At 48.4% G+C, this 27,342-nt stretch overlaps 1 protein-coding gene and 1 long non-coding RNA gene across 35 annotated transcripts in view; one reads left to right on the top strand and one right to left on the bottom strand.

The window, feature by feature from the left end:
* Nucleotides 1-27,342, top strand: part of ARPP21 (cAMP regulated phosphoprotein 21) — a 156,705-nt gene that overhangs the window by 83,989 nt on the left and 45,374 nt on the right. For 30 of the 34 annotated variants that reach the window (XM_045436645.1, XM_045436651.1, XM_045436641.1 and 27 more), the window contains 5 exons: nucleotides 4,770-5,000; nucleotides 12,751-12,932; nucleotides 14,063-14,167; nucleotides 15,122-15,382; nucleotides 19,548-19,674. In XM_045436645.1, the coding sequence (XP_045292601.1) occupies nucleotides 4,770-5,000; nucleotides 12,751-12,932; nucleotides 14,063-14,167; nucleotides 15,122-15,382; nucleotides 19,548-19,674 (906 nt within the window). The remainder of the gene's footprint in view (nucleotides 1-4,769; nucleotides 5,001-12,750; nucleotides 12,933-14,062; nucleotides 14,168-15,121; nucleotides 15,383-19,547; nucleotides 19,675-27,342) is intronic. The other 4 variants (XM_045436664.1, XM_045436666.1, XM_045436660.1 and 1 more) reach the window with 3 other exon arrangements.
* Nucleotides 34-20,717, bottom strand: LOC123575841. The gene is made up of 3 exons (XR_006701030.1): nucleotides 20,705-20,717; nucleotides 18,903-18,905; nucleotides 34-156 (listed from the first exon to the last, which is right to left on the bottom strand). It is a non-coding gene; the product is annotated as an uncharacterized LOC123575841 (long non-coding RNA).

Here is a 27,342-nt window from a genome sequence, read left to right as displayed (position 1 = left end):
CCCTTGCACACTAAGAAAGGTTAAATCGTTTTAAATCTCCTTAAAATGCAGAAACCAAGGACCTTAAATGGTGCACTTAAAAATTCCAGCACACCGAAAGGGCTCTTAAGATTTTTAAATTAATCGTCATTCTCCATGCACCAACCCCCCCAATCACTTCCAGAGAAAAGCTCTTTGGAAACATTTAAAACACTTCGAGAATGCTAAAATGCCATGTTCTTTGAAGAATGATTAGAAATTGTAAGTGCTTCAGACATTTTTTTTTTTTCCTTTTAATCTAAGTGTCTCCTTTTGAAAGCTTGTCAAGGTGCAGCAACGGAAGGCAAAAAAGAAAAAAAAATTAAAGGCGATCAAGATAGAATGTCAAAACAAACTTACAATTTCCCAAGATGGTTTTATGAAGCAAAGCTGTCAGTTTTGCTGTCACGGATCCTCAGAACAGCACAAGTTTTCCATTTTTTTGCCTCATTACTCACAGTGGAATTGCCAACTTTTTTTTGACCTTTCAGAAACCAAGCCTGGAGTTATGACATTTAAGTTACTCTTCTCCGGCTCTAATTACATAGGTTCGAGCTTTAAATAGATAATAATGAGACCTTCTCCAGGTGGGAACCTGTTTTCCTGCATTTTGGAAGGAGCTTATTGCTGAAGTCTGAACGCACAGAAAGCCACCTGCTCTGAAGGCCTGGGCTGTCTTTCCCCTAAGGCATCCCCGCCACTGAGCTTAGAGGTGGTCGCCTGCCAGAGGCCCAGCGCCCAGCTCGGGAGGTAGAGGATGTCATCCTGTCATCACCTCCTCCTGGTGGAGGGGACTGGAAAGATGCTGCTGTCCTAACCTCAGCTGCTTCTTGGTCGTGGCGATGTGGCTGGGAAGTGATGATGTCTCTTTCTTTCCACCCTGGCCACGCGATCGACGCCGTCTTACCGTCTTCCTCTCTCCATTTCCGGAGCAGGGGTTCTCGGCTTCAGCTGCCCCAGAATCTCCTGGAGGATTTGTGAAAGCACAGATCGCCTGTTTTCAAACCAGGCTTTGGGAACACCTGCTCTGGAGACATAAGAGACCCTCGTATTTTGTGTTAGTAATTTTACGTGGCGTGCCATTTGGTTTTCTGGAGGCAAAGGTTCTGGAGCGTTTTTAGAGCCGATGTAAGACACCTCCTCTTTCTATCGCTTCCTCTTCCGTATGTTTATTTTCATTACGACCCCAATGCCTCCAGGATGTTCTCTTTCTCCTTGTCATCTCAGAAGCTTTGGGTCACTCTACTGAATTCTGACCCCTGAATCTGGAAATATTTTCTTGAGCTGTTGATTCAGAGAAAAAGACTTATGGCTCAGGCTTCATATAAAGGAGAAATTGCATCAGACGAGATAAACAGGCAAGGAATGTTCTATTCATAACTGTTGCTATTGGGGTCAAGACTATGGTGCCAGGGGAGAAAGACTGAAATTAACCATGCACCAATGAATTGCAGGGGAAGTTTTTTTTTTTTAAGTTTATTTATTTATTTTGAGAGAGAGCATGCGTGGTGGAGGGGCAGAGAGAGAGGGAGAGAATCTCCAGCAGGCTTCGAGCTGTTATTGCAGAGCTCGACGTGGGGCTCGATCCCACGGACCATGAGATCATGACCTGAGCCAAAATCGAGGAGGATGCTTAACCGACTGAGCCACCCAGGCACCCCAGTTGTTTTTTTTTTTTTTAAGTAGGCTTCATGCCCAGCACTGAGCCCAACATGGGGCTTGAACTCACGACTCTTGAGTTCAAGACCTGAGCTGAGATCAAGAGTTGGATGCCTAACCAACTGAGCCACCCAGGCGCCCCTGCAGGGGGGGTTAAGTGCTGGAGGAAGGCGCTAGATAAGCACCAGGGAACGGTGGACCAAACCAGGTGGCTGGTGAATTTGACTAAGCCATCTTTGCTAATTGGTGCTTATCAAAGTCAGTCTTCTTTCTACCCTCCCACAGAAACTGGCAGACAAGGGCACCACTTGTCTTGATTATTACATTTCAAAGGGATGGCCCCCAAATCCTCCTGGTAAAACTGGTAAGAGGCTTGCGGAAGAGTTACACCTGAAAGGGGCAGACCCCCTCGAATAAATGAGAGGTAGGGGGACTGTCCTCCGGAAGAAATCAGTCTAAAGTTTGGCCAAGCTAAGGGGAACATCAAGGCCATCATCGTCACAGCCACTCACCATTTCCTCCGGTGGCTTATATTTTACGGAAGAGGATACTGAGGTCTAAAGAAGTGGTCGGTTCACGAAGAAAACACAGCTAGTCTGTGGCATGACTAGAACTAAAACTCAGGATGCTTCCTGGGGAGCAAGTGCTCCCTTAAGCGAAGGGAGTCTGTTCATTCTTCCCTTCTGCGCGGTCAGTTTTCCATTTTGCTTTGCCTCCTCAGCTATCATACGATCCCCACCCCCCACCCCACCGCCACTTTGCTCTTTTCCTTTCTCTCTATCTTTTTAAAGTTTATTTATTTATTTTGAGAGAGAGAGGGAGAGAGAACACAAGTGGGGGAGGGGCACAGAGAGAGAGAGAGAGAGAGAGAATCCCAATGAGCTGACTTGGGGCTCAAACCCAAGAGCTGTGAGATCATGACCGGAGCTGAAACCAAGAGTTGGATGCGTCACCAACTGAGTCACCCAGGTGCCCCTCCTGTCTGTCTCTTGAGCCTTCACCAGAGTCCTCCATTCATCTCCCTGATGCTTTGTCACCATACCTTCTGCCAGCTGCCCTTTGGGGTCCAGCTTCACCTTCTGAGCATCTCACTGGGGGCAGCCATTGGCTTTCTGTGCAGTGTCTCCTAGTACTTGGCACAGGCCTGGTGGGGGCCCTGGCCCCACCTGTATGTCGCTCAAGTGACCCCGGGCGTGGGGCGTGGTCCATGGGACCGCATTGCCTGGGTTTGAACCCAGAGTCTGCCACACAAGAAGTATGCTTGGGAAATTGACTTAACATCTCTGAGGATTGATTCTCATTTTCAAAATGAGGTCGCTGTGAAACGGGATTGGATAATTCACACAGAGCGATTAGCACAGTGCTTGTCACGCAGATATACTGGTTAAATATTTGCACGGTTATCACGTGAGTCCCTGAGCGAAGGAGACTGGACACACTTCAACTCTCAGCACGCAAAGTCGTAAAGTTCTCAAATATCAATTTCATTTTTTTAACCAGCCTTTGACCGCTTCTCATCCTGTGCCCTTTATCACCATGGCTGGCATGCATTCCGGATCAAGAACTTCGGGAATGCTGGCTACGCGTAGAACGTAGATTGTTCTAGATTGTTCTACGCGTAGAACGTAGATTGTACGTAGATGGTTACGGGCTCTTAAAAGCTGGATGCAAGGCAGCAGCAAGGCCAGTTACGAACCCTGGCTGCGTCGTGGCTGCTGAACCACCCCCCTAAGGAGGGATCGCGGTCTCCATCTTTGCAAGTGTTGAGAGTTTACGTTAAGTTGCTTTCCTTCCTATCCTTCTAACCTGTGGAATCCGATTCTTCACATCATCTTTGCATCGCCTTCTCATTGTTCGTGATGAAGGTGTTGCTCTTCTCCAGCTGACGGAGGGGCACGGTATTGCACACTGGTGTTTCCAGGTGTTTGCGCATACTAAGTGCTCTGTAAACGTCACTGTCCTTCTCCACAACTATGTCCTCCTTCTCCAGGCTCTCTCCGATGGCCCCTCTTCTCTGCAATGACATGCCGTATCCCTACCACTTGTTTTTAAAGGTCTCCAGTTGAACTCATGGGCACATTTTAGCGTCTTGAAAACAATGTTAGCGCTTCCTTAATATGTCCCCTTTAATGACACAGAAGAGTGCATATGAATGACATAAGCTGAGAGTCGTGGGCTCATAATTTCAAAATCTTCTCGTACTCCGTTCTTGCCACCTATGGTACCATCCAAATCATCTGTTAGAATTCACTGATCCAGAAATGTTGCTTGGTGCCTTTTCTCTCCGATGCTCCGGTTAACATTCCGTGCCCAGAACAGCCATGGTCAAGGGTGGCCGGAACTGCTTGGCTCTGGTCATGGTGAAGGGCAGGTAGTGCCTAACGGATGTGGGGTATAGCAGGTGTCTCTTTGTCCACGGTGCAGGGAGAGGGAGGTCGTTGGGTTCGATGCCACCTTGGAATCCAGTTACCTACATGTTTGCAAATTACAGAGTCCACAAACCTCCTATTAATAGGATTTCTGTGAACATGTGAAATGTGCATCTTAGGCACCCTCCATTGGCATGATCTAGTTTCCTCTACTCACATCTGAGGGGAAGAGATTACTCCTAGCCACGCTCTTTCAAAATGCAGCTTTTGGGGCATGTTGGAGAACCAGTACCTTAGAGACAGGCCCGGGATCAGCACATTCTAGGACTGACTCCTTCTCAGACTGCCATCTCTTTCAAATCCACCTGGCGTTTTCTTCTCCTAACTCCAGTAGGACGGGCTTCTGGCTTTAATTACGCAGGGTGATGGGTGTCTCCAGGCGCCGAGTCCCCAGCTTTAGGGTACCATTTACCAATGTACCACCCTAGGGGCATGTGGGCGGCTGAAAGAGAGTGCCCATTCCCAAGAAGTGGACATATCTGAAAAATACGTAGCAAACATCTCAATAAAATGTGAGCCCCAAATGTCGGAGGGACATATTTGTCGGCGCTCTGGTCCCGCGGCAGGCACCTCGCATTCTTTAAGGATGGATTATGTAAACTAAGCCTTTGGAGCCTGAGCCCTCCGTGTTGGATGATTTCCTGATCCATTTCTCTGTGGCAGGCTCTGAGTCTAACAGCAGCACAGGCTCCTCCGGGTCGCTGCCCCGCACCCACGCACCTCTGCAGAGCGCGCCCCTGGCCCCAAGCGTGTCCACCGGCTCTCCTGGCTGTGTGCCCTATCCCGAGAACGGAGGAGGGGGCCAGGCCGCCCCTAGCACCAGCTACATCCTCCTTCCACTCGAGGCTGCGACAGGCATCCCGCCCGGAAGCATCCTGCTCAACCCGCATACAGGTTAGTCCCTTCCCTCTGCGACGGCAGGGGCTCAAGGTCAGAGTTCTGTGCATGTGTTTGAGCTTATAAATTCGTCAGCAAGTTTCTTGGTTTAGGAAGAACGGATCTATAGCTGTCACCTCTGTCTCTGTACCGATACCAATATTTTTGTGTAGTTATCAATCTAGATTCTTCCCAGAGATATCCACTTGTCTCTCTGTCCTCTTGCCTTGACTGTGGTGTGTTTCATGTATTCCTGGGAGCTAAGATCAGAAACCGTGAAGTTGATGAGCTGGGAAATACTAATTAAAATGCTGTGTTTTGTGGACTAAATCCCGGGCCAGTCTGTTTTTTTGTCATAAGTGTTCTTGCATCCAAGATATTTCACGAACTTGAGACAGCGGTTGGGACACGTAGCAGATTCTTACCTATAGACGTTGCTTTCTGGCCTTAGAACTTCACCCATTTCCTGCTGAGGAATAAGGAATAGCAAATAGGACATAGGGAGAAAATTCTTGCATATTTTAGGGATTTTTAGGACTAGACTGGTTTTGGTGAGGTTCGGAAAATTGTTAACTTCGTGAGTACCCTTCTTCCAATGATGAGTGGTTCTTTCTTTTCGAAGTGGTCTTAACTGACCACTTAATTTCCACACTGATTCCAAAGGACCCAGATCGTTGAGGAAATAGGCTAATAAGCATCTGCCCTCATGTGGGAAACTTCTCAAACAGGGGCAATTATGGCCATGCCTCCGAGGCCATTTGGCAATATCCACAGACATTCTGATGATCTTGGCCAACGGAGGAGGGGGCTGCTACTGGCATCTGAGAAGGTAGAGGCCAGGGGGGCCGCTAAGCATCCTACAGGGCATAGAGCGGCCCCATCTAGCAGAGAATGATCCAGCCCAAAATGTCAGTAGTGCTGTGGTTGGAAACCCTGGGTTAGAAGGCTTCACGTTGGCTGGTCACTTCTTTCGAAGCCTTTATAGGTAGCTGGAAAAACATTGAATCGTCTCAAAGTATGTCTGAGGTTTGGTTTAGATGATTCCAGTGTGTGTCCTTGATTTCACGACACTTGAAAATGCAAAAGTGAATGAGAACCTCGTAAAGGGGATCTGACTCAATCTTCTCACATAGATAGCACTCCTAGTAATTAGGAAATGCAGAGAAACATGAGAGTGATAGTAAAATAGTTGCTTGAATAATTGCCACATTTTCCTGAAAACATATGGCACATTCTCAAGGCACGGTGTTTGAGACGTTTTGAAAATGCCATAAGCTTGAGGGAAAAGAAGGCATAATCATTTTATTGAAAACCATTTGAAAGCTTTCGGAATAGATACTTCTAAGGAGAATATTAGATTGCTTTTATTTTATTTGGATCATTGTAAGCACTAAAAGCCAATTAAAAGCAAACCAGGATTATCTTCATTTCTCTGGGCACTGATCGAAGTATGGTCTGACTCTGTTGGCTTAAATCCCTTCACTTTTAATTGAGACAGAGGACTTGCAGACAAGAACACACAGAAGCATTAGTTTTGAGTCATTTGTTTTAAGCAGAATTGCTGTGCCTTGTTTGTTTTAAGCAAAAAAAGCTCAACAGAATTATTTTTTAGGGTGTAATGAAGAAATATTACTTGTGATGATATAATGGTCGAGCTGTGTTTTGTGTATATACTCTTGCTTCTAGAAAAAGAAAGAAAGTGCTTTCTGGGGCCAGCTTCCAATTCTGATTCCTTGGATCCAGTCATTTAGAGCTGTTGCCAAAATATCTCCTTGGAAAAAGGATCTTAAGTGAGGAAAAGGAACTAATAACACCGTTGAACAGTTTCTCCATAAACACGTCCCTGACCCGACAGATACTAGACATTAAAATATCCCAAGACCAGGAAGAAAATGTGTTAATATCTCGTATACCATGGTTGAGTGATGGGATGTAAGGTGTATCTTTATGTGTGGTGTGTATATGGGTGCACGTCTGTCTGTCTTATCTCCCCACCTATCTATTCAGTCTCATGTGACCTACAACTGAAACCGGAAATTTGCCTCCTGGGGGCTGGAACTCCTCTTTCCGTGTCATTGCTGTGGACCCCTGAAGTCCACGCCTCTCGCCCTTCCCTAAATACCGTTCTGCCGAATACATGGTAGAAATTCTTTGGTACTAGCAACCAACAGCATGTGACTACTTTGCTTCTTGTGTGGATAGTCCTTGGATTCATTGCCTCGTCACCAGTACATTTATAAGTTCCTTATGGGAAGGGGCCATCCTTGGCCTTTTTTTTTTTTTTTTTTTTTTTTTACATCACTAGAGTAGATAACAAAGTAGCGTTAGGCAGTGTGTTTACGCACAGATGCTCAATAATTGCGTAGTGTCGAAATAACGCCCCATGATGTACCCATGATGCACTGATGTGGATAGTAGGACAGGTCTTTTTTTTTTTATCTGTTTGAGAATGTGGCTCTTGGATAAAACGAAGATAAAACAGCGGGATTTTGCGGATTTTTTTAAATGTTTGTATTTATTGGGGCAGTGAACGAGGGAGAGAGAACCCCACGCTGTCAGCACAGCGCTGGACGGGGCGGGGAGGGGGGTGGGGGCTCGAAACCAAGAACCATGAGATCCCGACCTGAGCCGACATCAAGAGTTGGACGCTTAACCGACTGAGCCACCCTGGTGCCCCAAAGTACGTCTTTAATTTTTTTGGAAGTTTGAAGCTAGTTGACACATAACGCTACATTAGTTGACGCGGTGATGTGATTCAGCTGCCACAAGCGTTGGCCACCATGCGTCCCCATCCGGCACCATTACAGCATCGTTGACCGCATTCTCTAGGCGGTGCCTTTCTTCCCCACGATTCTTTCATTCCAAGGCTGGAAGCCTGTACCTCCCACGTCCCCTCACCCGTTTTGCCCATCTCCTCTTCCCCCTCCCTCTGGCCGCCACCGGTTTCGCTCTCTGTGCTGATAGGTCTGACTCCGCTTTTTGTTGACCTGTTTAAAGTCATCTGTCTTCAGCAGGCATAAGACAAGCAATAGTGGCAAGACACTAAGGTGCCTGCCAGTCACTCCTAACAAACGAAACAGAACGATACTTCCCGTGTCAGCACCGCTGACCGGGCTCATCCCAAGTACCGCGTATTTGGCGGCCCAATAGCAAAGCCACCCGCGTATATTCTTGTAGTTCCTCGAGTGCAGTCCCAGCTTTTTATTTTGTCCGGCCTCAGACTCGGCTCTCCGCTGGTCTGTTGTTAAGTCAGGACCTCTGGCCTCTCCTTTCGTTGCTTCGCAGGCATCTGGATGAGGCCCTTTTTTCAAAGTTATCCCTGTAGAACATACTCACGCTCACGAGGCAAGCCTGAGTTGGACTCCTGAGTTTCATCCTCCTGCTGCCTTGGGTTCCATCTCCCTTCGGAGAGGTTGAGCGGAAAGCTCATCTTTGTCCGGCTGCTTTCTCTCAATTCAGAGCTACCCGGAGATGCCAACGGGCATTAACATCCCCCAAGCACGCGTTAATGCCCTCGGATGGTGTTTTGCCATTTTGCTTTGCTTTCATATTGTGCAAATGCACGCGCGTGTGAGGTGCGGGTCTGCCATTGGCTGGGACTTTGCTGTGAGCAGCCTTTCAGGGCTCGTGGCTTTCCAATGCCCCGATGGGCTCCCATAACACCATCCTTCGTGTTTCTCACAGGACTTCTGGCACCTGTTTATCTGAATTGCTTCCACCTCCTTCTGAAACGCACCGAGACGTTCTCGTGTGCTGTCTGTAAACGTATGTTTGCAACATCTGAGTTAACCCTCGCCCGTCCATAACCAGTGGCATCTCTATAATTGGATCCGCCACCTTCTAAGGACTAGGAAAGGAAATACTTTTTTTTTTTTTTTTTTATGCCCTCTCCATCTCTTTGAATAAAAACCCTCCTGCCAAGTACATGGCAGAAATGTGCTGGTGTTAGAAACTAAGAGCGTTTGATTACTTGGCTTCGAGTGTGAATTGCCCTTGGGTTCCTTTCCTCATTACGAGCGTATTTATAAGCTCTTTGTGGGGAGGGATGAGACTCAAGTTTTTGTGTTTGTTTTTGTCTGGCATCCCTGGAATGGATAACCTGGTCCGCGTTCTCGTGCAGGTGCTCAATAATTTTATACGAATAAGATAGCATCTCCTGCACATTATTCATGATGACGTGGGGAGTAGAGAACTTTTCCACCTAAGGGGCACACAGCTGGGCGGGGGGGGCTCGAAACCAAGAACCAAGAACCCTTGTAGTTGAGGGCAATGAGCGCTCGGCCCTGGCCCAGCTCCCGGCACCCCGGCTTACCTCTGCCCCCTGCACCCTTTACCTGTGCCAGTGCACCTGCCAGGGCCTGCCGGGTATGCTTCAGCAGTTTCTGACATGAAAATCTCTTCTAAGCTGGCTAGTCCTAGGGCCAACTAGTCTTTCTGGCCCCTTTGGTCCTCAGCAGCTGTCATTCAAACTAATTGCCTGTATTCAGCTGTAATTGCATCTGGATTGGCAGGAACGGCAGCATCTAGGGAGGCGACTGTTGCCTGACTTGAAAACCAACAGTCACCTGTCCTAGCTCTCTCGGGAAATTGTTTTTGTTCTCTTCCTGGCATACATCTTGCCGGTTTCCTTTCCTCACTTCTTTCCACCCCTCCTTAGTGAGCCTAATAGCTGCCTTTTACGCTGTCTTCTCTTCTAGAAGAACCTGCTACCTCTCTCTACCCCAGGGAGCTCTTAGTACCCTTCATATGCAATTATTTGGAGGCATTTCTTTTGTCCGGTTCATAGCACATTAATACTATTTCACACAGAGGATCTAAAATGTATCAAAAAGGACATCTGAATAATTTGCAGTTATGTTTTTCACCCTCATTATGGTCCGTTTTTCATGCTACCTTACTTCTCACCGGGGTAAATTGGAAGTTGTAGAAAATATAGTAAAGATTGTTTTCTTTTTACTTTCCATCTGTGCGTGTGTGTGTGTGTGTGCGCGCGCATAGAATGAGACTTATTTGCTTTTTCTCTTTTTTAGAGAGGGAGGGTAGGGGTAGAGAGAGGGAAAGAGAGAGAGAATCGGGCTCAGCGTGGAAGCATGGAGACCGACCCAGGACTTGATCCCGTGATCCTGGGATCACGACCTGAGCTGAAATAAAAAGTCAGACGCTCAACCGACCGAGCCACCCAGGCGCCCCAGAATGAGTCTGAGTTTGAAATGACTTCTGATGAAGTTATTGTGAACATTTTTTTCAACGCTAGGTCTCTAAAATTTTCCTCTCATCTTTTTACAATTCCAAAAAGGGGAGGGGGGCTAAGAATTCGAACACTAAATAGGCGGATAGATTTTTGGAAATTGAACTTTTTTTTTCCCATTCTTCCCCCAATTGCTGCTTTGGGGGAGGAAAAATGGGTTGCAGATTTTAAGACCAGAAGGAAGTTATTTCTGAAAGAAAGAAAATAGGACTTAAAACAATGAAATGGAGCTAAAATTAAATGGCAGTGATAGGAAAACAGGTACCCAGGAAGAACATTAATATTTTAAATACCTCTAAATTGAGTCATTGTTCTGTGACTCTAATTCTGGCACATTTGCTTTTCCGTCACAGCACATGGTGAATGGTTATGAAACTGTTGTCAGAACTTTTCTGGCGGGTACGTTCATGAATATGCAGCGTGGAAAGGCCATGTCTCTCACACACACACGCACACACACACACACACACACCAGTATATCTGAGCTGAAATTGTGGGCTAGTGATGGGGAACACTAATCTCCCCTTCCAGTTCCCCGCCGGGCTGAAACCAAGTCTTTGGCTCCACCTACGACCCCAGCTTCTGCCTTCCAGCCCTACTCCAGAATCTTTTCTCGCCATAATTCATAAGCTGCACACACCAGGCGTGTGGCCTTGGTAGGTGTTTGAGTATAGGAACACCTGTGTGAACACTGCCAGGAAGGAGACGCAGAACACGTCTATTCTCCTGGCGGGCTCCCTCCTGCCCCCATTAGAGGTCCCACCATTCACGCTTCCATTACCGTTAAGTGTTGTCTGACCTTGAATGTATTCAAAATGCAGTTGTGTATTTCCATAGTTGCTACCCTTCGGGGCCTGGTTTCTTTTACTTACCTTACATTAGCGAATTAGCTCCCATCTTATAACAGTCTGTTCTTGTTGAATACCGCGCACTGGGTTTGTTTTGTTAGTTTGTTTGTTTGTTTTGGGTTTTTTTTTTTTTTTTTCACTAGAATTCAGCTTCTGTATGTTCACTCTCTGACCTGTTCTACTTTGTTGCTAACTTTCCTCACACCACTGATGACCTTTGGTTGTTTTTCATATATATTGTTAATGAAAAAGGCTGCCTTCCTCAGCTGTCACAAGCTGCCTGCACTGGACAAGAGTGCTCTTGGGGGCCCCACTTACCAGAACCACGTAAGGGGAGGCTTGAGACGCTGTGCTTGTGAAACTGCTTCTGACATCTCAGATGCGAAGCCGCATTCTGATTCTTCTCGGTCTTTATCTGCCAGTCCTGAGCGTGATCCCACCTTGAAACACAGCCCCCACCCCTCCTGCCTTCTCACGCATTAAGGATTTTTCAGGCACTATTGGACGTTTTTCATCGTATCTCACTGTAGCCTGGACACGTGACGTAAACGGGGATAATCCACTCAGGTTATTTGGTGCAATGGGGAGACTGAGGAGTCATTCTGACCGGGGCCGTTTCCTGGCCCTCACTTCCTGAATGAGTTGCATGGTCCATCTGAGCCCTAGTTTTTTTGTGTCTAAAGTGGAATGAGATCACGTGAGCTCACTGGAGTTGCTGAGCTCACGTGTGTGAGCCTGTCCCTGTGCCTGCCACACTGGCACCTGATTTGTTCTCTCCTCCACCTTCCTTTTCCTCGTCTTCCGTCTGCTGCTTTGTCCCCGCCTCCCCTCTTCTGTCCTCCTTCCCCATAACCTTTCCGGTGGGCCCCCATTGCCTCTTCTGCGACCTGGGGAGATGACACTTTCCTTCCTGCCAGAGTCCGGCTGAGGGTCCCGCGCCCCTATTTTGTCAACCATAAAACCCTCCTCAAACAGTCGTAATAATCATCGTGTGCCACGCCGTTATTTCCAAGGGCAAAGTCATGGGCATTCGCTCCGCTGTTACGCGATGATGCTGTGATGCTCTTGTTACGCGTCACCTTTCGAGCCTAAGCCCCTGCATTGTCCGTGTTGCTTCTGTTCAGAGAAGTGAGTCTGTGGCTGGCCCGTGCCCTCGTGTGTACGTCTCGGTAGAACTGATCACGGTTCTGAGTTGGCGGCAGGGTGAGGGGAAGCGAAACACGTGTGTGGCTAAATAACGTGTGACCCAGTGTAGCTGGAGCTGGGTCAACGGAAAGCAGCCTTGCCTCTCAGCGTGTGCCTCTCAGTGTGTGCATCTGCCTCTCAGTGTGTGCATCTGCCTCTCAGTGTGTGCGTCTGCCTCTCAGTGTGTGCGTCTGCCTCTCAGTGTGTGCGTCTGCACCCAGGTGCGCTTAGCGTTAGCAAATCTCCCTGAAGGCAGTGGATTTATTTGTTGCTTCTCAAATTGCTCCGGGCTTAACTCAGTTAGCTAGCTTAACCGGATAGGTCGTCAACAGGGAAGTCTTCACGCCCGTGAAGGTTCTGGTGTCCTGGATGTCCGCTGCCCTGCCCCTTTACCTTACGTGCCGTCTGGGGTCTCTTCTCACACGGCTCTTCCTGCTAAAGGACTGTCTGAGGAGCTCATCTGAACCAAGCGGTGATTCCGTTGCAGGCCAGCCCTTTGTGAATCCCGACGGAACCCCTGCCATATACAACCCCCCCAGCAGCCAGCAGCCCCTGCGAGGCACCATGATGGGGCAGTCCCAGCAGCCGCCACAGCAGCAGCCCTCTCCTCAGCCACAGCAACAGGTGCAGCCACCCCAGCCACACTTGGCCGGCCCGCTGGTCACTCAGGTAGGAGCTGGCGGGAAGGTGGGGAGGGGGAGTGTTCCAGGACAAAGGTACACAGTCCTCAGAGCAGCAAGCAGTGCCTCGGGAAGAGGGGATATTTGCCACTGGGCTCACCCCCAGCCACTCGTAAACAAAACCAGCCGAGAGCCCTTGACGGCCCGTTGACAAGATTTCATCTGGATCCTTCAGTTTCCGTAGACGCAAACGCCCCAGCCAGTGATCTGCTTGGCGAGCACGCTGCCCAGTTCTTTCTTGGGTCTGGATGCTGTTTTTCTGCATCAAGGAGCCCGTCTTGGAGGCTGAAGTCGTAACTTCAACCAGGCCTTTGGGTCGCCTGGCTCATTCATTCCCAACACAGGCCGCGGGCTCATGGCCGCAAAGGGATCGTACTGAACACTTTACCAATGGCAAGAACAGAAATCAGTTCATTCGGGGGTGGCCCGGCTGTTCGTTGAGAGATGCGCAGGGGCCCTCCTTTCGGAGGGCACCACGTGGAAATGGCCACAGAAAACTGTAGCGTCCCAAGTAGGTTTCCAGAGTGAAGCTCGTTTGTATTTTTCTGAAAACCCTTACTTTTTAGTCCTTGGGCAGGATTGTTAGACCCGTTAGAGTCAGCTAACCACAGTGACATGAAATATATTTCAGTAACTTCTTTTATTTTCATATTCTTAACGTTTATATTTGGGGGAGAGAGAGAGAGAGAGAGAGCGAGCGAGCGAGTCGGGGAGGAGCAGAGAGAGAGGGAGACACAGAATCCGAAGCGGGCTCCAGGCTCCGAGCTGTCAGCACAGAGCCCGACGCGGGGCTCGAACTCATGAAACGTCAGATCATGACCTGAGCCAAAGTCAGACACTTAATTAACCGAGAATGAGCCACCCAGGCGCCGCCATATTGCAGTAACTTCTTAAAGGAGGGATCACTCTGTGCAAACATGGCTCCTGCGAGGCTGGCTGGCTGGCTGGGGTCTGCATGGCTTTGACCTTCCGTTGGTGGCTGGCTCCCCTCTCGGGGGTGCGCCGAGCCAAGAGGACCCATAGGGATGTGGTGGGCTTCCGGTGAGGCAGCCTTCCTGTGGGATTGCTGCCCCCCCTCCGTGCTTCCCTGTTACCTGATCAGCTTTCTCTTTCCTCCAGTCGGTGCAGGGGCTACAGGCTTCCTCTCAGTCAGTGCAATACCCAGCGGTCTCTTTTCCTCCCCAGCATCTCCTGCCTGTGTCTCCAACGCAGCAGTTCCCCATGGTACTGTATGACATGCTTGTGACCTTGTCCCCGGGAGCGCATGTTGGCTGGTTTTACTCCTGTCCTGTGCGGGGCTGGCTGACGCTGGGTGGGTGCCCCGGGCTGACCGTGAGGGGGCATACGTGAGTGTCTCATTCCAGAACACTGCAGCCCGTCTCCAAAATAACGGTTTCCCTTCTGTCATCGGTCCCGTGGTTGCTGCTTCCGCGATCGGGTACCCTGCCGAGACTTTACCTACCAGCTGAGCAGGAATGAAATGCCCTTAGAGTTGGAAGTCAGCAACAGAGAGACCCATGAACTTGGCGCGAGGGTTTGGGAAACTGCTTCAAGTCAGTTGACGTGGTCACCAGCGTCACCCTGTGCTCCTGATGTGGGGGTTCCCCTAGCTCCCCAATCCCCCATTCTCCCTTCCTTTCCCATCAGTGGACTAGGTCCTTTTGGACAAGAGGAAATGAGCATGTCCCCTAAATTTCAAGCGAGGCAGGTGAACAGTACTCCCCAGCATGCAAAGGAAATCCCACCCGTGCTGGCTGGCTGCATCTCTGCAGTAGCCATGTGTGATGGGGACTACAAGGTCCTTCTGCCTCTCTCCAGAAGGCAGAGGCTGTGATGACTCCCAGGGAGACCAGCTGACCCCTCAGGACAAGCCCTTCTTGTCTCAGCACTACCCTGAGGAGCCTGAGCCCTCAGTGAAAAGATAATGATTTGTTTCCATTGAAAGGGGGAGATTTGGTCAAATTGTTTACCGTCTCCGATCCCCCAGATGATTAAAATCTGCTCCCCCTTGCTCTGTTCTCTTGTTGTTCTGGACAGAGAATTCCTTTCTGGTAGCGTTTCCAATTTGTGCGCCCTGCCTCTCTCCCGCGGCGACAAGCATGTGGCCCGTGTCTGCCTCTGTGTGCCTCTCCCCTTACTAAGCTGATCTTGCTAATTTCCTGTTTTCCTTCTGCGCAGAGAGACGATGTGGCGACGCAGTTCACCCAGATGAACCTGAGCCGGCAATCCTCAGGAGAGACTCCTGAGCCCCCATCTGGTCCTGTCTACCCAGCGTCCCTCATGCCACAGCCAGCCCAACAGCCAAGCTACGTCATTGCCTCCACAGGCCAGCAGCTCCCTGCTGGGGGGTTCTCGGGCTCTGGACCTGCCATCTCCCAGCAGGTCCTCCAGGCCCCTCCCTCACCACAGGGATTTGTGCAACAGCCTCCACCTGCACAGGTCAGTGTGTGTTCGTTTTCTCTCACACCCGCGACCTACAGTTGATTCGTCGGGTATGTTGATCTCTGTCTTTCCGTGTAGAATTTCCCCAGGTCAACCTGGCTTGCTGTTTCTGGTCCCTACTTGGATTCCCCACCTGCTGAAGCCGGTCTGTCCTGTTCGGCAGCTGGGCAAAGCCTTGGGGCGCAGAAAGTGAGTTTGACGAAACTGACCCAACTGCCCCCGTGATGCACTGGGGCGTGTCCCATTTTCCAGGCTTCTGGTACAGGAGCCACAGGAAAGCATTCCCTGCCCTGCAACGTCCTTCCTGTTCACAGGATTGCCCAGAAAGGGAAAAAAAAGGCGGGCAAAAGAGAGCCTACTCCTGGGGGACTTTCGACTCTCCCCTTCTGCTGCTCTGGAAATGTGTTCTTTCCTCAAGCATTCTCTGGAGCTAATCTGGTGCTCCAGGCAGGAGCCCCTCTATGAATATAAAGGAGGAAGATGAAGCGGAGGTCCACCGTCCTTTCCTTTCCCTGGGGGCGGGGGGGAGCCAGGCTCCTGTGTGCTCTCACAGGTAGTCATTAATCATATTTAATTGACTCGAGCATGTAAGACACCACAGATCACTGATTTTTACTGTCTTCCCCAAGACTGATTATCTGTTACTGTTCACCAGCAAACATCTCTGGTGCTCTCCCGGGGATCCCTTTGCAGAATATTGCAAGTGATTACTGTCAAGATGTAAAATGCACAGAGGCGTTTTCTGGTCCATTTTCAAGGCACACGTATCCCAAGCAAATTCCATCCTAATTAAGAAATATTGCATTGGATGAGCTGTTTAAAGTACGCTGTCACCTTCGTATTATTTGTTGCGCTGCCTTAACATCTTGAGTAAATTATTTTCTTTTCGAGCCGTGCGAAACCCTTCACCATGAAACGGTCTTCATTCAGTTGTTCATTTTATTTGGAATGATTAATTAATAGTTCGTCTTCAGTTGCCTTCTCTGAAATATCTCTTCACCAGTAGGACTTGAGGGGCTGTGAAAAAATAATTTTAAGCTACGGGAGGAAGGGCCTCATTCATATATTAATTATTTTAGCAATAAATTAAATACTTTACATTTAATTAATGGGAAAAATAGTGTAGCTCTTTTATCCTAAGTAGCATCTAAGTGTCCTTACCCATTTCTGCTATCAAGGAGAAGAGCTGGCAGAATGTTTAATTGAAGACTTTTTTTTAAGATGGGGAAAAAAAACAAAACAAAACATCTTCCTTGATGAATGAATTTCAGCATTCGTGCTCTGCAGGAGCAAAGACAACCCAGAACCCCTGGTGTGTCTGCAACAGAAACACTTTAATCCTTTCTCTAGAAGATTTGGGAATAGAAATGGGCGGGAGAGAGGGGGGAAGACATTTTTAAATATGGCTGCTTTTTTTTTTTTTTCTCATTTCTTTCTTTCCTCTCCTAATCCACTGATATTTTTGGTTCTCCGTGATTTCACACAGTTGTCTGAAAATATATTTTCTCCTTTGGGGGGCTGTCCTTAACCTTTTTCTCCCTTCCAACCTTCCATCTGGATCCTCTGGTGATTCCTCTTAGCCCCGCTCTGCTTCCTTCTTCCATGAGAGAGGCTTAGGATGAGCCAAGTGCCCATGTCCCGTGGGTGTGACATGATAGGGAGCTAAAACTCCTAAGAGCTGGCCAGTGCCCTGCCTGGGAGAGGTACTGGATGGAGGTGACCAGATCTCTAGCACAGCCCTTCAGGGTATCGGAGAAGATAGGATGAGAGGAGAAGAAGAAGAAGGAGAAGGAGAAGGGGAAAGAAGGAGAAGAAGAAAACAGAACAACTTAGCACTAAAACTTGAGGCTCACCTTCAAGAGGTTACACTTTCATCCAAACCATTAGGGTGCAGCAGGAAATTGTCAAGTGTTTGAACTCTGTCCCTCATCCCTGAAGGTGTTTTCAAGTTTCATATTGAATGTGAGAGAAGAGACCAAGGACTGGGTAATATATTTATGAGCTCAGATTGAATCAAATCAGAGTTTCCTAAAGGAACAAACTGTTACTCTTCCTAAAGGACCTATAAATAAATATAAGACTTGTAATATGGAATAAATTCCATAATGGCTGTTCTTATTCTTAATATTAGGAGGCATCTGATATACAATGGTGGTAATCTTTAAGAGCGCCATGATGTTCCAGAGCATAACTAAAACCTGTTATTACTCTAGGATTATTTGGAACGTTATTGTTATAAATTGCCTCACAAAGAAAGGGAGAAGTAGGCAGAAAACAATCACTAGACACAAAATGTACAATCAGTTAGTTGCCGCACGGTGACCCGTGTTCACGGGAAACTCGTTCGGTCTCTTACCCTTGGATATCCATAGAGCCAGTCCGAATGAGAATTCCTAACAATGCCACCAGATTGTAGAACCACGGCACAGCGTGAATGGAGTTATCTTTTGTTCCTACTTTATGCTAAGGCAGGGAAACATGATATATGTGTTTCAGGAGCAAGATTGAATTAAAAAAGCGTTTCCTCTTTGGCTTGAACACATCAGAAAATGACATATCCGTTAAAAATCACAGCTCTCGGGGCGCCTGGGTGGCGCAGTCGGTTAAGCGTCCGACTTCATCTCAGGTCATGATCTCACGGTCCGTGAGTTCGAGCCCCGCGTCGGGCTCTGTGCTGATGGCTCAGAGCCTGGAGCCTGCTTCGGATTCTGTGTCTCCCTCTCTCTCTGACCCTCCCCCGTTCATGCTCTGTCTCTCTCTGTCTCAAAAATAAATAAACATTAAAAAAAAAAATTTTTTTAAAAATCACAGCTCTCAAACAGGTGGCTTGTAAGTTTACTCCGTGCACGTGACACTTGAAGGCCGTGTCCTGGCGCGCCTCTCTTAACACTGTAAAGAAGCTGCTAGAAGAATGTTCAGAAGCCTGGAGATGAAAAAAAATATTTAGGGTTCATGAGAAAACAGCCTTAATATAAATGACCTGAGGCAAGCAAGGAAGCCTTTCCAAATCAAGAGACACTTGATTGGAAGCTCATTGGAAATAATTAGAACATTTTCAGCCATTCCTAGTCATTAGGAAGGGATGGTAGGTGATATAACAGTATTTTAAACATAGTTCCTGTTTTCAGAAAGAACAGAAATTCGTGTGGATGCTGGCTTCGTGCCGATCACTCTGCTTTGATAGACTTGACCGTATTTTACCACACCATCCACTGCTTCTTTTGGGCTGGAGACGAGCAGTTTTCGTGTCTCACCTGTGTTTCCATTGGAAAAAATAACTCAAGTTAGATATGATATTTTTTGAAGTTTTATTGATTTATTTGTTCATTCATTCATTCATTTTGGGAGAGAGAGTGAGCATGAGCAGGGGAGGGGTAGAGAGAGAGAGAATCCCAAGCCAGGCTGTGCAGCGTCCGTGCAGATCACGACCTGAGCCACAATCAGGAGTCGGGAGCTTAACTGACTGAGCCCCCCAGGCACCCCTCAAGTTAGATTATTTAATATTTAAAACTACCACGAACTTGCTGTTGTCGTGGATGACTGTTTCGTTCACTCGTCTTTTCAGTTTGAAAACACAAAATGCAGTGTTTTGAGACAATATCCACCGTGTTGCCTGGGACTAGGTCAGCAGTTAGAGCAGGACTCAGCAGGGACGGCTCAGCTCTGCGGCCTCTGGGGGCGGCTTGGCCGAGGCTGGAACATCCAAGATGGCCTCGCTCACTTGCTCAGAACATTGGTGCCGCCTGGCCGCCGGGGCACCTCTCTTCTCCTCATGGCCTCTTTCTCCAGCAGAATAGCCTGGACTTCCTTTCCTGGTGGCTGGATGCCCCTCCCGTGTGAGCAGAAGCTTCCCGTCTTCTCAAGCATCAGGAGTCGCCATTTCTGCCTCACGGCGTTGGTCAAAGCGCCTCACACAGCCAGCCCAGACTCGGGCTTGGGGACTAGATGTCCCATCTTCGTGAGAAGAGTAGCGGGCACCCCGCATGCAGCCCAGGGGGAAGTGTTTGGTGGCCATCTGTACAATCGACTGTGGTCAGGCCGTGTCCTAGGATGACCTTAGATTTTACGTCAAGAAAGGTTACTTTCCGTACAGTTCTCGTCCGCTGCGGGCCTTCTCTACGTACGGTTCTCATCCCCGGTGGTTTTTCTCTTTCTTCCGCAGATGCCCGTCTATTATTACCCATCCGGTCAGTACCCTACCTCAGCCACACAGCAGTACCGGCCCCTGGCCTCCGTTCAGTACGGTGCTCAGAGGGGTCAGCAGATACCGCAGGCCGCGCAGCAAGCAGGTACGTGGCCTCTCGTTTCCCGCCCCCTCCCCTAACCTAGCGATGCCTGCCCGTAAATCTCTCGCCGGCCTCTTGGGACGAGTGTCCACGCTCGGCAGGTTCAATCCCCTCGTTTCCCTCACCCAGAGAAGATAACGGGGCGTCGGAGGAACTCTGGGAAAGTCACGGGCACGAGAGGGTGAAGCCCACGTCACGCCGGCGCCCCAGACATGCATGCTGAGCGCCGTCTCCACAAGTTCTTTGTGGACCTTCTTGGTTTCTTTCAAAGCAAGAGTGCCAACCACGTCCTTAGCTTCCTAGTTCGTGCCTTTCCTTGCTTTCCTTTTTTTTTTTTTTTTTTTTTTTTTTTTTTTTTGGTCCTTTTCGACTCGAAGACCATCCTTCCGCTGTTCCTAGGGCCAGGGGGACGACATTAGCTTGTTTCTCTACCTTCCTCCAAAGTACCGTCTGTAGAAGGCGGCCCCGGACCTCGCAGCCCGTGTCACCCGATGGAAGTGACTCCGTGCGTGGCTCGCTTTCTCGAGGGCCACCTGCCTCCCGCCCAGAGCTCGGCAGCCGCTGTGCAGTGGGAAGGGGGGCCGATACACTGTACGAGAGTGAGTAGCAGGTCTCACAGTGAACCGGTCTCTTTCCCTACTGTGTCACACTCCTGATGGCGTGCCGGTGCCCAGACAGCAGCAGGAACCCAGCAGGGCTGAGTGGCTCGTACTGGGGACGGGCTGGGGTCCTTCCTGCTGGCCGCTCTGCAGGGGACACCGCTCATTGCCACGCCGAAGACCACCTGCCCGGGGGACTCTGCCTGCCGTAAGTAGGTCGTGCCAGGGCGCGGGCTCCCGCTGCCGCTCCTGATCGGCTGTCCCCCCGTGCGACGTCTGTGCTCGGTAGAGGCTGTGCACATGTGATATGTACATATACGTGCGTGTGGTATGTGCGGGACGTGGACGGTTTTTATAAGCTGGTGGAAAGCAACGCCCTTGCCAAGGATTAACGCCAAGAACGGGCACGCTGAGACTATGAACGCGGACATGACGAGCGTCTTGTCAGATTGGAGAAAGAATTCAGTCCCTCCGTACTGGAGCGAGCGATACGTTCTCTGATTTGTCTCGCGGCCTATTTAACGTCTGTGGGAGAAGAGTTAGGGAAACGTATGGCAGCCGGCCAGACTTCTTCTCGTTTCAACACTGTATTCGTTTAGGGGAAAAAATCTACATTGACCTCTGAGCTGGCTTTACGTTTTTCCTTTTTTTTTTTAATGTTTATTTATTTTTGAAAGAGAGGGGAGGAGAGAGAGAGAGAAAGAGAGAGCACGAGCAGGGGAGGGGCAGGGAGTGAGGGGAACAGAGGATCCAAAGCAGGTTCTGTGCCGACAACAGAGAGAGCCTGATGTGGGGCTCGAGCTCATGAACCGTGAGATCATGACCCGAGCCCAAGTCGGACACTTAGCCAAACGAGCCACCCAGGCGCCCCTACCTTTTTCTAATAATAACACAAAAACGTTTACAATGATTAGTTTTTTTGTTTTTTTGTTGTTCTCAAGCATTTGGTAATGTTTCCTCTGAAGTGGGAAAATGTTCTAGCTCTATCACTTGGTGGTAACTATGCCATCAATTTCGATATATACTATAGTAACGTGTTGCTTGCCTTCCTTCTGCTAATGTTTGTCAGAAAGTTAAGCTGTGATCTCCTAGCTGCTGGTCCATGGGTCCCAGTGAAGTTTTCCTTTTGGCTGCCAATCCCTGTAGGAGAGACGTTGACGTCCATTGATAATGATTGGCTAAATTTTAGTTTACTGCTGTCGTTTGACAGTTTTCTGAGAAGGTGTGTGAGTCTTGCATTAGAGTATGTAGCTCCTAACAGGAATGTGGTCACAGACATGCTAGAACCTACCAAGCCGGAAAACCCCAGGTTCGGGTGAGGGGCTGAGAGAGTTGGATGAATGAATGTGTTCATCCGAAAGTAGATTGAATCAACCCAAGTAGATTTAAGACAAGCCTTGGGCTTCCCCTGACTCTCCCCCACGAACTTTATTGGTGAGCGTCAACACCAACGAGAACGCTGTGACATTTTTTGTCTTTTTAAAAACACTGCGGGAGGATTTACGGGTGCGAAACCTCCCCCCTCCCCCGCCCACCATCTCAGAGAGACCTGACTGGCCCCAACTACATCCTGTGGCAGCCTGGTGACATTGACTTGTCCCATGCCCCCACATCACCGTGGGGATGCCACCCCCCCAAGGTGAGGTCATGGCACCGTAATTAGAGGGGTGCGTGTCAAAGGGGTATCCTGCTCCCGATAGAAGTGAGTGCTTTGGGCGGCAAAGAAGTGAGTGGAGCTAAGGTGGCCTGTGGGGACTGGGGAGAAGAGAAAAGGGAAGGGATGCTGCGGGAACAAAATCCTCCCCGAAGCGACACCATCGACATACACACGTGGACTGAGACGTTTACGCTCCTAGCTTTTGAGACCACCACACCCGATATCAGCCTAAAATCTCAATGCAGTTTCCACCGCGGTGTTGAATTTACTGAGGGTCTGGGAGGACGGACGGTGTCCCCTGACCTCACTGAGATTCGCCTCTTCTAACAAAATTCCAGCTCATGCAATGGCCTAAGCCATTAGGCCAATCACGTGACAGCACGTGATTACAGCTACGTGGCCTTCTGCTGAGCTGAGTGACACCAACAGAGACTGCCCAAAGGGCCCTGGAGGTTACTTGGGGGAAGCAACTCCGTGTGGATGGAATATCTCACGGAGGAAAGAGCCTCTCTGGATAACTGCCAAAGCTGTATTTCCCGGAGGAGCTTGGAGAGAGGGCCCCTCTCTCTGTAAATCGACCTCGGGACCAGGTTTGGGCTGGCACCATCCCGCAGGGATGCCCTGACTAGCTCTCCCTCCCGCCTCCTGCAGTCTGACCCTCTCCCACCTTCTTAGGGTACCGACAGGATTACGTCCCAGTAAAGGCAGCATCCCATGGTGGGGCATTAGCGTAGAGCCAACTTATGTCAGTTATAACCAAATGAGATTTTAAAAAAATTTTTAAATGTTTTTATTTATTTTTGAGACAGACAGAGAGCATGAGCAGGGGAGGGGCAGAGAGAGGGGGAGACACAGAATCCGAAGCAGGCTCCCAGGCTCCGAGCTGTCAGCTCAGAGCCCGATGCGGGGCTCGAACTCACGGAGTGTGAGATCATGACCTGAGCTGAAGTCACATGCTTAACCGTGCTGAGCCACTCAGGTGCCCCTAACCAAATGAGATTTCAATCCCGATTTGCTTCGGGGCAGTGTTCTTCATCTTTATTTAATCCTAATGAGAAGTGTCTCTTCCTTGTCCTACATTCTTGGCCAAATTGAAATCTCTGTAAGTCAGTCAAAGCACCACATCTTTTGCAGGCCTTAAAACTACACACAGTGAATTTTTATAAAGTAAATTGGATATTCTGCAATTAAGTAGGACATTTGAGTTACCCTGAGGCCTAATAGGGGGACATAAATTCCTCCCGGTGATTTTGTTCTCTTTTCCCTAGCAGTGTCTGATAGAGATGCTAAGCATCTAGAAGAAGGAGCCTCCGCTGGTTAAGTGTTATAAACAGAGGGCATCAAAGTCAGAAATTTTGGAGTAATTGCATGGTAGATTTAAACAGTGATATCTGGATTTGGTAGCTACATATACAAGGGAAACCAAAACCTTAATATAGAAGTGTCCCTGGGGTGCCTGGGTGGCTCAGTGGGTTAGGCGTCCGACTTCGGCTCAGGTCGTGGTCTCGCGGTTTGTGAGTTCGAACCCCGCGTCGGGCTCTGTGCTGACAGCTCAGAGCCTGGAGCCTGCTTCGGATTCTGTGTCTCCCTCTCTCTCTGCCCTTCCTGCTCGCACTCCGTCTCTGTATCTCTCAAAAAAAAATAAACGTTAAACAAATTTTTTTTTTAAAAAAAAGAAGCGTCCCTAGTGGAAAAATAAAAAATCTACTGTCAACTTAACATTATCAGGTACCCCCAACAGTGAGGGCAGATAATTTTCTTTATGAGGCTCTTGTTGATGACCCGAAGCCATGTAGAAAGGCTGTTATGAGGTTAGAGCTAAAAGACTGTGGTTTTCAAATCCTTCCGGCTTTGAAAGACTTGAAAGTGAGGGCATCCGTCCTACCTGAGAACAGATTCCCCCACCCCAGGGGGGGTAAGGGGGGGAATACTGAGATGAAATGCTGAGGCATAAGCCTTACATTTCTTCATGCTTTAGGTTTACGTAGTCAGTCACCATATCGCTTTGAGTTAATCCCTGTGTCGCCATGGTTTTATTCTGATTCAAACACATTTTGAAGGCCACAAAAAACGTTAGTAGTAATCACAGTTACCACCAGTTAGGCCTCTAATGGGCTCGTTGCTGTGCTCAGTTATTTACAAACATGGCATTCTTTCATATCCACCACAAATTTACGAGGGGAGTACGAGCTGTTAGAAATACACCGTATAGAAATACACTACTTGGGTCCCAAGGCTGATCAGATCGAGGAGAGCGCCCAGGCTTGGCCGGTTCTAAGGCTGCACATTAACCACTCTCCCAAAAGCACATAAACATAGCTTACTAGTTTTGCCTTTATTTACCGTCATGGATGATGATCCAAGAAACAAGCATCCTGGAACTGAACCAGCAGGGCTGTGTCAGAGGCAGACATTTAACTGTCCAAGTGCACGGGCTGGCTGATATCAGCACACATGGGGACCTCTGGATGTTGGCCTCCTGACCCACCATGGGCTTTCCTATTCCTTTGCAGAGCTGGTCACTAACACCAAATGACAGAGCACGGCTGAGATTTATGTGTGGATCACACATTGGAAAGAGAGAGAGGGAAAAAAAAAAAAAAGAATTCATCTTGGATCTTGTATCCAACTCAAAATTCCCTTTTCGTTGAGTTTGACTAAGAAGAAATACATTTGATTTCATTCTCCGCTCTCCATAATCTTGAACACGTTCTACAAGCCACAACAATGGGCTTGTAAATTCCTCTGTCCTTTCATAAGTGGACGTGTGGGGATGAATGCATCCTGATTTGGGTATCAGAAGAATAGTGGCCTCATAAAATGAATTGGGGAGCAACCCTCCTCTTCTGGTTTTTTTTTTTTTTTGGAAGGATTTCTGTAAAAATGGGGCTGAATCTTCCCTAAATGTCCGATAGAACCCTCCAGTGACACTGGCTGGGACTGGGGATTTTCAGAAGCATTATATATATATATATATATATATATATATATATATATATATTTTTTTTTTTTTTTTACTTTTTATGTGAATGTGATTCCTAGAGCCTTTTAATTATGAAATTTTTATGATTATCAGAGTATTCAGACGATCTGTCTCATCTTTGCTGACTTTTGGTCTTTTGTGGTCATCGAGGAACTGGCTGATTTCTAATAACTTGTTGGATTTATGAGTGAAAAGTGCTCAGTGGCATTTCTTTATTATCCTCCGACTGGCCGCAGAACATGTTGGGATATCCTGTTTTCTTCTTGATATTGGTGATCTTCAAATTCTCTCTTCTTATTTTTATAAGTCTGGCCGGATGTATCAATTCTGTTGACCTTTTCAAAGAACTACCACTTTGTGGTATTGATTTTCTCTATTGTTTTATTGTTTCGATTTCATTGATTGCTGGGTTGTTGTGTTTTGTTTTTTTATTTTCTTCCTTCTGTGCATTTTAGCTCTATTTTGCTCTACTTTATGTAGTTTCTTGAGGTAGGAAGTGAGATTATTGATTTCAGACTTTTTCCCTTTCTCATGTAAGCATTTAGTGCTACGGGTATCCTCTGTAGCCCTGATTTAGCAGAGTACCACGTAATTTTATGGGCTTTATTTGCATTTTCATTCATTGTATATGTTTTTTCTTCTTTTTGAGATTTCCTCCTTGATCTGTGGATTATTTAGAAGGGTTTTAATACCCAGGTGTCTGGAGGCTGTCCTGTTGTATTTCTGTTACTGGCTCTAGACTGATTCCATTATGGTCAAAAAACATACTCTGTATGATTTCAATTCTTATTAGATTGTTCACGTCGGGTTTACGGACCAGGATACGGTCTAACTTGCTAAATGCTCCACACCTCTTGAAAAAGCTGGGCATTCTGCTGATGTTTGGTGCAGTGTCCAGACGTGGCGGTTACATCCTGTTAGTTTATTTCGTTGTTCCGATCTTCTATATTTCTGCTGGTTTTCGGCTTACTAGTTCTATCAGTTGCTGAGAGGCGACAGTCAAGAACTTCCTACAGTCCTGACATGAATCTCGGGGCAAAGGTTTTCCTGAGGTCCGAGGATGCAGGAGAGACTTTGAAAGTTATTTAAAGCATGTTTACGGGGCACCTGGGCGGCTCAGTCAGTTGGGTGTCCGACTTCGGCTCAGGTCATGATCTCCTGGGTCATGAGTTCGAGCCCCGCGTCGGGCTCTGTGCTGACAGCTCGGAGCCTGGAGCCTGCTTCGGATTCTGTGTCTCCCTCTCTCTCTGCCTCTCCCTCACTCTCTCTCTCTCTCTCAAAAATAAACAAACATTAAAAGATAAAATAAAATAAAATAAAATAAAATAAAGCATGTTAACATTTGGGTTCCCCGCCCCCCCCCCATAAGAAAGAAATGTTTCATTTCCTTAAGAAAAGTTAGAAATAGTCTGGAAAGGAAGGCCCTGGGACCCGTGGATCCGGGTCAGCTGTTCTTAGACATGGTGCCCGCATCCCTCTCTTGTCCGACTTCCAGCACTTTGCCTAATGCCCGTGGTGATACTACTTTCGGGTTAGCTACAACAGTAATGTAGATGCCTATCTACAACAGACAGCCCAACAGTTCTGTCCTTCCGGGGGATCAGGAGAGTCGGGATTCTTGAATGTCGGGAAAGTAGAACGATAGGAAGATAGAGCGGCCGCGGAGCAGAGCAGGAAGGGGGGAAACGCAATGCTTGAGCGAGCCCTGAATCCGTTTAGGTTATAAGGGCAACCGATCCTTTGGTGTCGATTCTGCAAACTGAGGGGATACGGGTCGGGTGGCCTCTGCTTTCTCGGCGCCTTTCCTGCGCCCCTCCCCCGCTCGGGCTGAATGCTTCGTTTGTGCTAAACACCGGTTTCGTGGAGCGCTTTCCATGAAAATGTTTCACTTTTGAAATGATAGCTCAGGAGGAAGCCGGGGAAGGGAAATCTTTAATAACGCATCCTGTGGGGCAAAGGCCCAGGCAGCTTTTGTGGGGCTTTTCCTTAAGCCTGTTTAATTTCCTTCTGCTCTGGTCCTGTCCAGGGATCTGTGTTGGGTAAATGACGAGCCAACCCACCTTGCAAAGCGGAACTGGAATCCTTGCAGGAGACGGTGGCGGGGGGGGGGGGGGGGGGGGTCTTTAGAATTGTTTGAGCTTCTTCACTCACTCTGCCACTTGTGTTTAACCTAAGCCTCCCTTGGACTTTTTCTTGCACTGTGCTCAACAGCCGTCATGAGGAATGCAGAGTAGGAATAGAATTTAAATGCTCCGTTTGGTTACGTGAGACTGAGGGTCAGCCTCCCGCCCCATGGGGAGGCTCTCTCATCAGAGCCAGAAAGGGGATTTCTACCCCCTCAGTGTTTCCAGATTCCGTGACACGTGTCGGTTGCAAAAACCCAGCAAGCTTCCTCAGTCTGGCGGAGTCTGACTTTGAGAGATTCTGTCCTT

Source organism: Leopardus geoffroyi, chromosome C2, assembly GCF_018350155.1.
Source record: "Leopardus geoffroyi isolate Oge1 chromosome C2, O.geoffroyi_Oge1_pat1.0, whole genome shotgun sequence".
Lineage (NCBI taxonomy): Eukaryota > Metazoa > Chordata > Mammalia > Carnivora > Felidae > Leopardus > Leopardus geoffroyi.
This window is presented reverse-complemented; position numbering and strand designations above follow the sequence as displayed.